The 12,585-nt window shown below is 51.7% G+C and overlaps 1 protein-coding gene across 13 annotated transcripts in view; it reads left to right on the top strand.

Annotated features, from left to right (window-relative positions):
• Positions 1-1,426: 1,426 nt before the first annotated feature.
• ITPR1 (inositol 1,4,5-trisphosphate receptor type 1) overlaps positions 1,427-12,585 on the top strand; it is a 163,737-nt gene continuing 152,578 nt past the window's right edge. For 12 of the 13 annotated variants that reach the window (XM_051788610.1, XM_051788618.1, XM_051788606.1 and 9 more), the window contains exon 1: positions 7,499-7,853. In XM_051788610.1, the coding sequence (XP_051644570.1) occupies positions 7,828-7,853 (26 nt within the window). In that variant the 5' untranslated portion in view covers positions 7,499-7,827. Of the gene's footprint in view, positions 1,569-7,498; positions 7,854-12,585 lie in introns of those variants that run through there. The other variant, XM_051788603.1, reaches the window with a different exon arrangement.

The raw sequence follows: 12,585 nt of genomic DNA, 5'->3' as shown, positions 1-12,585 counted from the left end.
CTCTGGAGCTGTTTCCAGGCACGCTGCCTGCAGAGCTGCTCAAGGTGTGCAGCAGGCACAGCTTTGCCCTGGCTCTGGTGACAGTCCTTATGTCACTGCCTGCCCTGGCTGCAGCCACTCACAGCCTTCACCCGCTGAACCATCCAGAGATTAGATTTGCTTACACAAGAATTCATTAGGATTATCTAATGATATTAGGCACCTCTACTCTGCCAAATTCCTGATGAGTAATGGCTTGTAGTATTGCAGCCATGGAGGAGAACCATAAAACCGTGCACTGACCTTGGCTTCAGCTCCTGAGTCACGGCCTTCTGCTCCCGCACGTCCTCGCTCCTGAGCCACAATTCCAGCTCCTCTGGAGCTGTTTTTAATGGACAACCAGTGCCGTGGGAGGGTGTGTTGAGTTGAGCCACTGGCTGATCCAGGCCTGTTCCCATTCTCCAGCGTCATCCCACTGCTGTGGAGAGCAACAAGCAAGGAGTCTGGCAGGAGTTCCACACCATTCCCTGTTATCCACACAGTGCGTGGGTGGAAATGAGCACAGGGAAGTGTTTCCTTCACCTGCTGCCAATAAAGGTGATACAGTCGTTTCACTGGCAAACGTTGCACCCATCTCTAGATGGCTCTTGGTGCTGCCAGCCAGCCACGTGTACCCCACAGAGGGCATGGAAAACAGGGTGTGATTGTGGAAAGTAACTTTGGTTAACGTTTAAGGACAAAGTATTGCTTAATGCAATTAATAAATGGAATAGTACTATAATCTTAATCACTGCTGTTCATCCTGGCTGAAGCTGTGCTATCACACGCAGACAGGCTGTCACGTTAGGGACAAACCTGTGACACCGTTCTAGTGCAGAGGAAACCCGGTGAAACTCTCTCTGAGCTCTGAGCTGTTTCTCTCAGGACAGTCGTGTTTCCCCACCCCCGCCCTGCTCACCGAGGGCTCCCACCTGAGCACCCGTAGAAGTGACACCACCTGTGCCAGCAGCTGCAGCCTCAGACCTCATATTTAGGGTTTGGGCGTCACCTCCCCGCTATCCCGCGCTGCCGACACCAGATTTACTCAGCGTCTACACAGTGTTTACTCTTCCCGGCCGGTTTTCCCGCAGCCCCTGTGCCCGGTACCCCCGCACCGCCGCACCCCGGGACTCCCCGGCGCAGGCAGCGCTTCGCGCCGCCCGCTCTGGGCTCTGTGCGCAGCCTCCCGACCCCAACGGGGGGGTCCGTCCCATCCCGTCCCATCCATCCGTCCCTCCATCCCCATCCCCGAGCACACGGACCGGCAGCTCCGCTCCCCCCGCCCGGGGTGCGGCGCGGGGCACGCTGGGAGTTGTAGTCCTGGGGGGCGCCACCGTAGTTGGCGCTGCGGTGGCGGGACTCGGTTTCCCGGCGTGCCCCCCGCGGTACTTAAGGCGCGGCGCGGGGCGCAGGGTGCAGTGACCATGTGGACGCGCGGCTGAGGCGGTGCGGGCGCAGCCTCGGGAGCGGGACCGGGACCGGGACCGGGATCGGGATCGGGATGGGGTTGTCCAGCCGCACATAGCCCGCCCCGCCGCCTCCGCAGCCAGGTACGGCCGGGGAAGAAGGGAAGGGGGCGGCGAGCGACCGCCGGGAGAGCCTCGAGCCGCAGCCCGGGGGATGCAGCCGGTGCTGGGCGGGGATGCCCGCGGGATGCAGCCGGTTCTCGGCGGGGATGCCCGGCCGCCGGAGCCCTGGCAGGACGCGGCAGGGACCCTCCACCCTCCCGGCGGGTCCCGGGAGGTGGCGGGCCGGGGTTCCCTCCCCAGGACCACCGGGGGCTCGGCGGTGCAGCCCCGTGTCCGCTCCAACTTTCCCCGTGTTTTTCCCCCCGTACCCGGGGCTCAGCCGCGAGGGATGTTCTGCGTTATGTAAACACCGGCGAGCGCCGATGGGGACTTGGCTACGGGTGATCTTCCTCTTAAATGGTCAAAAGCCGGGCGGCGGTGGGTGGATGTTTCGGAGGGTCCCGGGGACTGGCCCGACAGCCCAAATATTTGGCTGTTTCCTGGACTACACTAACTGGACTGGAGCGGGGGAAGGGGTGGGGGCACATGTGCATTCCCCATCCAGGGACGTGGGATGTGCCATAATCCCGAGCGGCTTTACGCCCTGGTGCTGGCAGCTCCGCCTGGTCGGTGCTGCGGGTCGTGCCGGGGCCGTGCGGGGTCCGGGGGCTCTGCTCGCCCGCAGCGGGCACAGCTCGGCTCGCTCAGCCTCTCCATCCCTGCCCCGCGTGGGGCCAGGCTGGCTCGGAGTTTGTAGGAAAACACTCCAACAGGTGAAAGGTTTGACTCAGGTTTGTGCCGTGCAGCAGTTCTGTGCCCGCTCAGCACAGATGGATCGGGCTGCGATCCTGCTGCTCGCAAATCAGGAAGGGAAAACGTGGCTAATGCAATCCAGATCTTTGCCTGATGAAGATTTAGTGGCTGCAGTCGTGTGTGGAGTAGCGTGTGAGGGAGCCCTTCGTTTAATGTATTGATGAGGGTCGGTACCTGTGCTTTGTGTTGTCAATGTGCGTTTTCTTGTTTGCCTTGGAGCTTCTTTTCCTGCACTCGGAAGTTTGCCTGCTATCCCAGGACTTCCAGACTTGTTGAGCCAAGGCCTGGCTGACTCTGAGCCCAGACCAGAGGCCCTCAGTGGAGCTGCTCTCCTTGCAGGGCTCAGCTCTGTGATGGGATGTGATATAAACCCACTGGCCCTTCCTTTCTCTCTGTGGTTTCTCTGTGGCCAAGTTAATGGGCTACCAGGCACTGGGTTTTCTGTTTGTTGATTTTCTGGACCTTAATTGAAGCCAATTTCCTCGCACAGCAAATATTCCAGGTTCTAAATGCCCGGTGGTTTTGCCAGTGTAAGGTCAGTGCCTGGAACAATGACGGGGTTCACGGTGTCATGGCTGGAGCAGAGCTTTGGTTGCTCAGCACTGGTGGTTCAGTGAATGGAGAAGGGGGGTGGCATCGATCAGGCCATAAATTCTGGTGTAAGAACTTGATGACACAAATGTGAAAGTTGACCACATTGGAAACCAAGTGTCTTGAACTGGTGCAAAGGTGTAGAGCTCAGTGTGTTTAAACCAGAAAAGGAGTCACTGTGGAAGTAAAACCATAGTTCCAGTGTGTTTCAGAACTAGCTGTCAAGTAAACTGATCCTGAGCTGATTATTTGTAATGTTTTCTTTAATCTCTTGTTTGTCAATAACAGGGTTTTTTCTCTTAACATGCCTTATTTCCCTCTGAGATTAAAGTGTTCGCTTGGATGAGATTTTTTTTACCCCATCTGTTTTGTAGCATTAAGTCTTGAAAATAGAGTTTCCTCTTACTTAGGGGTTCATAAATTAGGAAGTAAACAAGCAGCAAGAATAACTTTGGTTTGCCTTTGCAATCATGGGTGGAGCTTTACTGGGGGAAATCGTATATCTTTATAAGATTTGCTAATCCTGAACCCCATCAGTGGAGGGTGGAAGAGGCTCTGGTGAAGAGCACGGAAGGGGGGAGCAGTTGGTGTGTCTCTTTGGTGATGGTTGTTGGAGCTGCAGCTGTGGGTAAGAAGAGGTGGGTGGAGGAGGTGTCCTGGGCCTGATGAACAGGGTGTAAAGGGCAGCTGTGGTCTCTGCTCATAAATGAAAAGTGTGATTTCAGGAGGAATTCCTCATGGAAAGGAGGTCAGGCATGGGAGGGGGCTTCCCAGGGAGGTGGTGGAGTCCCTAGCCCTGGAGGTGTCCAAGGAAGGCCTGGACGTGGCACTCAGTGCTCTGGGCTGGGGAACAAGGTGGGGATTGGGCACAGGTTGATGGTCTGAGAGGGCTTTTCCAACCTAAATGACTGTGTGATGTCATCTTATTCATGGCACCATCAATCCTCTCATGTCACCTCAGCAAACCTGTGTTGGTGTGGGGCAGTCTAGGAAGTGGAAAATTCAAGTTCAAGTGAAGAACTAATCTGGGGTGCTGGCAGCTCACAGGTGTCACTGTATGTTGGAGCAGGGCTCAAAACCATGAGGTCCTGCTGTTGTGGTGGCAGGTCTTGGTGTGATTTTACAGTGACTGCTGTGGTAAGGGCAGTGCTGAATGACCATGACACAGTGATAGCAAGAGAAGAGGGCTGGTCACCTGCAAGGGTGGCAGTTTGGAGTGCAGTTTGTGAGCAGGGTTCCAGCTCCTCCCGTGCTCTGTGTGTGTGTGCAAGGGAACAGTCCCAGTGGCTGGTCAAGTGGGTGAGGTCTAGAAATCTCTTCTGGAAGCAGAAACTTCTTCTGGCTGCTTCATGTAAGGTGAGCTGAAGTGGAGAGTATTGAGGTGGAACTTCTGTTTCAGTGCTGTGAAGCTGGATTAAAACAGGTTGGGAATATCTTGAGCCCTGCTCAGGTGCCTGCCCCCGTGTGGGGTTGTCAGGGGAGCAGGTGTATCTCGTCCTGACAACCCTTCCAGCAGGTGTAGCTGCTCTTGGGCTCATTTGTGCCCTGATGGGCAACGAGACCAGTGGCACCTGGGCTGTACCAGCACTGGTGTGGCCACAGGACCACAGTGACAGTCCCCTGTGCTGGGCAGTGGTGAGACACCTGACTGCTGTGTCCAGGTCTGGGCCCTCATGGCATGGGAGACACTGAGGGGCTGGAGCATGTGCAGGGAAGGGAACAGAGCTGGGGAAGGGGCTGGAGCAGCAGGAGCAGCTGAGGGAGCTGGGGAGGCTCAGCCTGGAGAAAAGGAGGCTCAGGGGGAACCTTCTGGCTCTGCAACCCCCTGACAGGAGGGGGAGCCAGGGGGGGGTCAGGCTCTGCTCCCAGGGAACAAGGGACAGGAGGAGAGGGAATGGCCTCCAGCTGTGCCAGGGAGGGTCAGGTTGGACATCAGGAAGAATTTCTCCCTGGAAAGGGTGGTCAGGCACTGGAAGGGGCTGCCCAGGGAGGTGGTGGAGTCCCTGTGCCTGGAGATGTTCAGAAATTGAGTAAACTGGTGGTATTGGCCAAAGGCTGGACTTGGTATCTTGGAGGTCTTCTCCAGCCTTCGTGGTCCTGTGATCCTGGTTGTGTTGTTGGCTGTGCTGTTCCCCCGTGGTACCGTGTGTGGTGGTTCCTCAGTGCAGAGCAAACTCCTCTGGAGTATCGGGTGTGTCAGGTTGCAGAGTGTGCTGGGAGTCTTGGAGACATTATTACCCCATAAATACAAGGCAGTTGTAGTTGTAGGATTGTGTCTTGGAGCCGGGAGGATGCTCAGATGCCGTGGGAGGTGGGATGAGGGTAGTGGCTCTGTAGTAGCTGGTAGACGAGCTGCTGGCTCGCCCGTGGGTGCGTGTGAGGGAAGGCGGCTCCACCACAGCCTCGTGGAGACCAGGGGGGTTTGGAGGGAGAGAATCCTGTGCTGCTGCCGAGTTATGTAAATGTCTCTGTCACGATGAGACTGTGGTATAAATCCTGAGCCCTAAAAATCTGTGTTACTGTATGTTCCAGATTGGTTTCCTCTGCTGAGATAGCAAAGGAATCTGGAGGTGCTTTGGTACCTGGAGCCTGTTTTGTGCCTCTCGTGTGTGACAGTGCACAAGGGGAGGCAAAAGCCACTGAGCTTCATCCAGAGGGCTGTGCTGGGACTGCACAGGGGCTGCTCCATGGGGTGCAGTGAGGACCAGACTGGAAGAACCAGCAGAGAGTGTCCCTGGGCTGGGAGCCGGATCCTGTCCGTGTCCACAGCTATTCCAAAGGATTCCTGTGCTCATCCGCCGGGCATCTCCCAGGGGCTGCTGAGGGAGGCAGGATGCCAGAACAGCACGAGCTTTGATCTGGCTCAGTATCCCTCTCTGATTTCTGTTCCCCACGGACACTCCAAAAGCACTCCAGCAGTTATTGCCTGGTTCTCTGTCTTGGCTCTGTGCATTGCCTGGGGCTGGAGGCACATCCCTCTTTCCAGGGTGCTGCAGCTGCTCTTGGATTGGCAGAGGCAGCCACGGGCAGTGTGTGTTACTCTTGCTTGGGCTGTACCCATAGAGAATGTACATTTCCAGGTCTTCAGAGCAGTTGTGGTTTATGGGATCAAATTCCTTTGGGGAAAAATTCACCCAGAGAAGCTGTGGCTGCCCCATCCCTGGAAGTGTCCGAGGCCAGGTTGGATAGGTCTTAGAGCAACCAAGTGGAAGGTGTCCCTGCCCATGGTAGGGGGTGGGACTGGATGAGCTTTAAGGTCCCTTCCAACCCAAACCACTCCATGATTCTGTTCTATGAAAAAAATGAAGATGAAATGGAAACTCCAGGAATTGTAACTCAGGCGAGGAAAGCTGTGACGTTCAGCTGTGGGTTCGGAACTCGGAGGAGTTTCGTTTTCATAGCTGTGGTTTTGGTTGAGGCTGTCAAAACTTGGATCAGAGCTTCCTAAGTGTTATATGGGGAATAAAATGTCACTTCATATCTGAGCAAGTTAACCCTCTAGAGGGAAAAATGGGTTGGAAATGTGCCTGGAAGCCTGTGTTGTTTGGTGGTTTATGGCTTGTGGCAATGCAGTGCACCCTCACGTGCCAGATGCCAGTGTGAGCAGTGCTGTGGGAAGAAGAGTGTTCACAGCTCAGTGATATCTTCCCTGGAAGTGTCCAAGGCCAGGCTGGACAGAGCTTGGAACAACCTGGTCTAGTGGAAGGTGTCCCTGCCCATGGCAGGGGGTGGGATGAGATGAGCTTTTTAAAGCCCCTTCCAACTTAGTCCAGTCTGGAATTCTGTGCGTGTTTGTCTAATAGGTGATCAAAGGATGGGGAAGAGCTCTGAGAAATTGGAATGTCAGATGAACCAAATTTCTGGGTTAGGATGTTGGGTAGTGCCTCTGCTTTTGGAGCAAGGTGGTGCTAAGCTCTAAACTGTCAGCTTGGGGGATGGACCCCAGTGTCAGGATGCACACAAACAGTTCCTTCTTTCCTTGTCCTGTCCTGTGCACAGTGTCTGTGGTCAGAAGATCATAGTCTCTGTGCAGGTACATGGAAGAAATGTCTGATCACAGTAGGCCAAAAAATGGCTGCTGCCCAAAGGCTGGAGCTTGCTTTTTGTTGGGAATTTGTGGGAATTGTTTAGTAGCAGTTTCACATGAAACTTTGACAAACATTTCTTTCATACCTTGGCTTATCCTTTCCCCTTCTTCAGAAATTCAGAAACCTGCCACAAAGTTCTGAGGGGAAAAAAGCTTTTGTTGCAGTCCAGGTACGTCCTGTGTCATCCCCCTCTGAGGCACATGGATGTGGAGGCAGACACATACCCGAGCTGGCTGATGATGCTTGATTGGAAGGGTTAATTAAAATAATCCTGCGGTACTTGGCTGCTCCTCTGTAAGGGTTTAGCAGATTCAACTGCTAATGCTCTTTGAGATAAGATGGTTCAGTATTTTGAACCTTTGCCTCAGAAGAGTGACTTGTGCTTGAGTTCTAGAAAATTACTGTTGGGGGGCCAACAGGACCAAGTCCTCCTGGGACCCGGAGCCTTCATCTGTGAAGGAGCCTGGCCCATCGGGGTTTTTAGCTCAGCAGGGCTCAAAGTAGGTCCCCAGGCCACCAGTGGTTCTCCACACGTGCCCATCATGTGCTGGCAGAGGCTCCTCCTCTTGGGCTGGTTGTCCCAGGCACTGAGGTTTTAGCCCAGACCCGGGAGCCTGCGGAGGTGTCCGGGAGGGGAGAGCCGGGAGCGCCCGCCTGAGGGTCCTGCCTCTGGAGCCGGGGACACTCCTGAGCCTGCAGGAGAGACTTGCCAGCGGGAGGGAAGCGCTGACTTCGCTGCCAGCGTGGACCCAAGTGTGCCAGGGGACATCCTGCAGAGCCCAGCCCTGGATTCCGACAGCGGAGCCGCCATGGAGGAGAGGGAGCCCCCGCCGAGGTGCAGTGCTGGGGGAGTGGGACTGGGGGACAGGGGAAGTGTTGGGCAGCAGGGACAGAGGGAGATGCAGGTGGATGAAGGCTACCGAGGTGGAGAGACAAGGGAACTGCTTGGCAAAATTTAGGGAGTGTTTCCTTTGCTGAAGAGTCTGAGGAAGGAAGGGCAGAGAGTTGACATGGGGAGCCTGTTCCTGGTGAGGAGGGAAGTGTGGGGGGGTGATGTGAGGAGCAGGGCTGCAGGAGCCACCCCTGCCATGGTGAACCCTCAGTAGATCCATGACCACACCAAATGAACTTGAGACTGTTCTGTACCCTCTTCTCCCCTTGCCATCTTTCTTCCTTGGCCAAACCCCAGCTGGTGTTACCGACCAAGCTTGCTCTCGTCCTGGTCCTTTTGGTGTGTTCCAGCTCTCTCCTTCTGATAGGAAAGTGGTGGAAAACCTTGTGGCCCCCTCATGGGGGCCTTGTCCAGAGGCTGATGTCTGGGCTGCCTCCTCCCAGCACAGTTGGAGCAGTAAGGACAGCCCTCAGTCCACATCAGCTCCAGGAAGTGCTCCTTACTTCTAATGGCAATAAAAAGATGCTGTCAGCTCATACTTGGTTTGGAACAAAAACTGATTTTTTTCCCCCTGACAGTGCCTCTCTAATGGATTTTCCCTTTCCAGCTCCCTGCAGGTGCCTGTCACTAGGACCTGTCAGTTGTATTTGTTATCTCAGTCTTGGGCTGCTGTGTAAGATACCACTGTCAGTGTAACTTCTGTGCTTCTGACCTGAATTTTCTGGTTGCACTGGGCAAATAAAAAGATGCAGGTGCTCTTTCTGAGGAGAAAAGGACATTGTGCATGTTTGCTTTCCTGTGTTGAGGATTTATTGAGGTTAAAGTTAACAAAATGAGTTACTTTATCTGTTTCTCCCTTTTTCTTAAACTGCTGTTGGACCTATGAAATAGTAACTTCTGAATAACTTTATCACTGATGTGATAAAAAAACCTATTTATCTGTGAAGTGGCAAATAGTATGAATAGAAGATAATTAACTTGGCCCTCATCCTGCTGTGTGGATTTCCACGCCTCTTCCAGCTTATTTCTGGAGGAAGGGGAAGCATGTGCTTGATTAGCTGTGCAGGGAGACTGAGCTCCCTCCTGGGAGAACCAGGGCTGCTGGATGGGGATTCAGGAGACCTGGATTCAGATCTGGGCTCTGAGTCTGACCTGCTGCATGTCCTTGAGAAAGTCACAGTGCTGTACTGCTCCTCCTTCCCCTCTGCCACAGCTCCATCTTGCTCAGCCTGGAGAGGGGAGGGAAATCTGCTTCTCAGGAGGAGAACACTTGGTTTGAGAAGGTGCATTTGTGCCCTTTAATCTAACGGTTCATCAGGTGCCATGTGTTGGCAGAGAGCAGCTCCTGGGCATGAAAGGTTGCAGTTAAATGGAAAACAAGATCCCGTGGTAGATAAACGTCCTGTGCTGATAGGTTTGTGTTTTTTTTAATGTTTAATCTCAGAAATGTAACTGCATGTGCATAAAACACGTGCTGAGCCCTCTCGGCATCCAACACCCTTCCTGAGCAGCCTCCTGCTGCAGGTGAGCCAGGATGAGAATCCCAACCTTCAGCTCCACATCCCAGTACCCAAAATCCCTTGGATTTGCCTTTCCTGGTGTGTGCAAAGAGCTCCTTTTAGATTTGCTAAGTCAGAAGCTTTGCAGATGACGGAGGAGCTTCGTCCCTCAGCCCCAGCACGGTGACTGTTCACTGGATGAGCTTTTAAATAAAGCACTTCCTCCCTGCTTTGGCAGTTTTAATGGGATTCTTAGGAATCTTTCTCACAGCCCTCGGGGACGAAACCTTCCTTTTTATACTGAAATAAGAACTGGAAATATCAAGTCCACGCTCAGATTTTCAAGTTAGCCGCACCTGTGAAAATAGATACAGAATGTTGGGTGGGTGTTATCCAAAAAACCATGGAATGTTAGTTGGAAACGTTGGATCGAGGCTGTAGGGCCAAAATTTCAGCCAAGTAATGCTGTAAAGTGGGTTTACCAAGCTGTATAAGTGTTGGACTTTCAGGTCAGTACAGGGAGTCAGGGTTTGGTTGCAGTTAAAAAATGTTATTTTGCTTGGCCTAATTTACAAATATTAAGGACCCAATTCCATTTAATTCAAACACAGACTTCCCTGGTCTTGGGGGTTCTCAGATCTGTTAGTTTTTGGATGATTCTTCACATGCTTATGCCATTAAGCAGTTCTCTGTGTTTGCTTCTTTGTCGTCTCTCTACCCGTAAACTCTGCTCTTGTTTCTGTCAAAAACTGAGGCAAAATTAAACTTTCACTGTGGAGTTTCCTGTCTGCAGTCATGAAGCTGAAGCACTTCAGTACAGTTAGAGATTTTATTGGTAACTAAACCACCAAGATAGTGAAAAAGACTTTGATGAAGTGTAGCTCCGGTCCCTGTACATCTAAAATTGCCAATCTCTATTTAATTGAGCACTAAAGCACAGGGAAAATATGCCAGCAGAGAACCGAGTGCATCATGGGACTGCAAGGCACAGCAAGGAGCTTTTTCTGCTCCAAACAAACATCATTAGAACCATCTTAAAAAGATTAAGTAATTTGTATCCCGGTTGCTGGAAATCAAACCATCGGCACCGAGACAAATTCGCTCTCGTTTATTTTACAAATAGGATTTGCAGTCATAAGGTAAAGAATTAAAATCCCACACAAAAGCAGGCGTGTGAGACGTGAAATGGGGAAAATAGCTTTGGGTGCTTTGAAAAGCCTTTCAGCAAACAATTGAGATGAGGAATAACTGCAGTGCAGCAGTGTTGTCACAAACAGTCCCCGTGAGGAGGGACTTCAAACGGGGCCTTGACTCTGCTCTTCAAGGAAAGCAAACTTCCAGTGTCACTCTGGAGCCTGTTTTTTCTCATTTAGCGTCAGGATCGAGATGAGTGATGGGGCAAATTAGTGTGAAATGTTTACAAAGCAGTTGCATTTCCCATTCTGAGGTTTTCAGAAAGCAGCTGTCTCATTAAGGTATTTGATAGTTAACAGTCAGTTTGATTTTTCCCGTGTTTTCACTGCTAATTCTGCTGTAACTGCCACTGTGAAATGTGTTTGCATGAGAAAAAGGACTGAATTTCAGTCCCTACACCAAACTGATACTGGCTTGTTCAAGGCCATCAGGCTGAGCTTGTGCTCTGCTTGTGTCCCAAAATAGTCCTGAGAGCCAGAGGGAGGGTCTTTGGGTTGGGAAGGTGCTGGTGGTCAAGGGCTTGTACAAATCCCCAGTTTGCATTTCAGAACTGGGTCTTTTCAGCCCCTTTTGCCTTAGGGAAACCAGCTTGCTTTGAGGACACACACAGGATAATCTATGGTGAGAAATAATCAGAACTGACCCCCAGAATTGTGGCACTTGGTGTTCAGTCAGAAGATCGAACTCATGGTGTTGTGATGTAGGTTTGTGTTCACCAGAGCAGGAGGGGAAAGGCAAGTCCTGAGGTGAACAGCAGGTTTTCCTGGGTTTAATTCACTGCCTGGATTTCACTAATGCATTTTCAGATCCAGTCCCATAGAGCCAAATGACTCGGAAATCAGCGTCTGCAATTCCCAGGAAATTCACCAGATTGCTGTATTTATTTATTTATTTTGGTAGCTTCCTAAACAGAAACTTCATTTTGTTTTCCTGTGCAGATAAACTGGATATAAACATATCTAAAGACACACTAACCTTTTTTATATACATGAGGCAGTCATCACCAGCATAATTATAAAAATTTAGGCGTTCAAGGCATAAAAAAATACTATAGAATGTGTTTATCTCTCAGGTAGTTTTTGATGTCTATGGGTAGTTATAGTTTACTTCTCAGTGTACAGTCCACTTTTAGTTTAGGTTTCTTTTGAAAAATTCAGTCAGTCTTTCTATCTGTCAAAATTAGACCCTCCAGCTCAGTGGGAGAAGAACATTGTTTTGAAAACTAGTGTGGCTGCTGTCGATATTGCTGCCACCTGAGTTCAGCTGCTTTAAAAAACCTAATTTATACTAGATATTGCCATGCTTATCAGTGCTTCATCTTGGATTTGTTTTAAGTGAGTTTACCTAGAAGGAATCTTGTTTTCCCTCAGTGTTAAGGAGAAAAGGAGGACAATGCTCCATGGGCTGGAGCTGGAGGGGTTTCTTGCAGGACTCCCCTCTTGCAGGGGTGTGAGAATGCCATTAAAAATGGGATTGTGCAGGGAATAACTGCAACTGTTCCTTTAGGGCCGTCCCCTCCTCTGGTCTCAGTCAATTGCTCCTGGCACGGGCATATCTAAAATAAATAAACTGTGGGGTAATGGTTGTGTTTGTCTACGCAGCACAATTGCTTTATGAGCAGTGATTGTTCTGTACCCACGAGAGCCAGGGACAGGGAGGGTTGAGAATCCTCCTGCCCTGTGTACCCAGGGGCTGCTTGAGGTCATCTCCCATCTCTGGCTGGTGCAGTGAGGAGGGAAGTGTCTCTCTGTGGCCAGGGGACACACAGGGATGCTCTGGCTGATCTGTCCAGGAGGAAACTTGCTCTCCTCAGTCCCCGTGTTCTGAATCTGGGGTGAGTGTGCCAAGGCTGACAGATTTTTACTGCCTCAACCTCTGGCTTCTCCAGCTGAAGAGAATAATCAGAAATGAACCCCACAGAGGTCTGATCTGGGCAGGATTAGTGTGGTCTGCTGTTGTTGATACGCCTGTTCTTTTAAAAG

The sequence above is a fragment of the Manacus candei genome, unplaced genomic scaffold (assembly GCF_025592945.1).
Source record: "Manacus candei isolate 608988 ecotype Guabito, Panama unplaced genomic scaffold, ASM2559294v1 h1tg000025l, whole genome shotgun sequence".
NCBI lineage: Eukaryota > Metazoa > Chordata > Aves > Passeriformes > Pipridae > Manacus > Manacus candei.
This window is presented reverse-complemented; position numbering and strand designations above follow the sequence as displayed.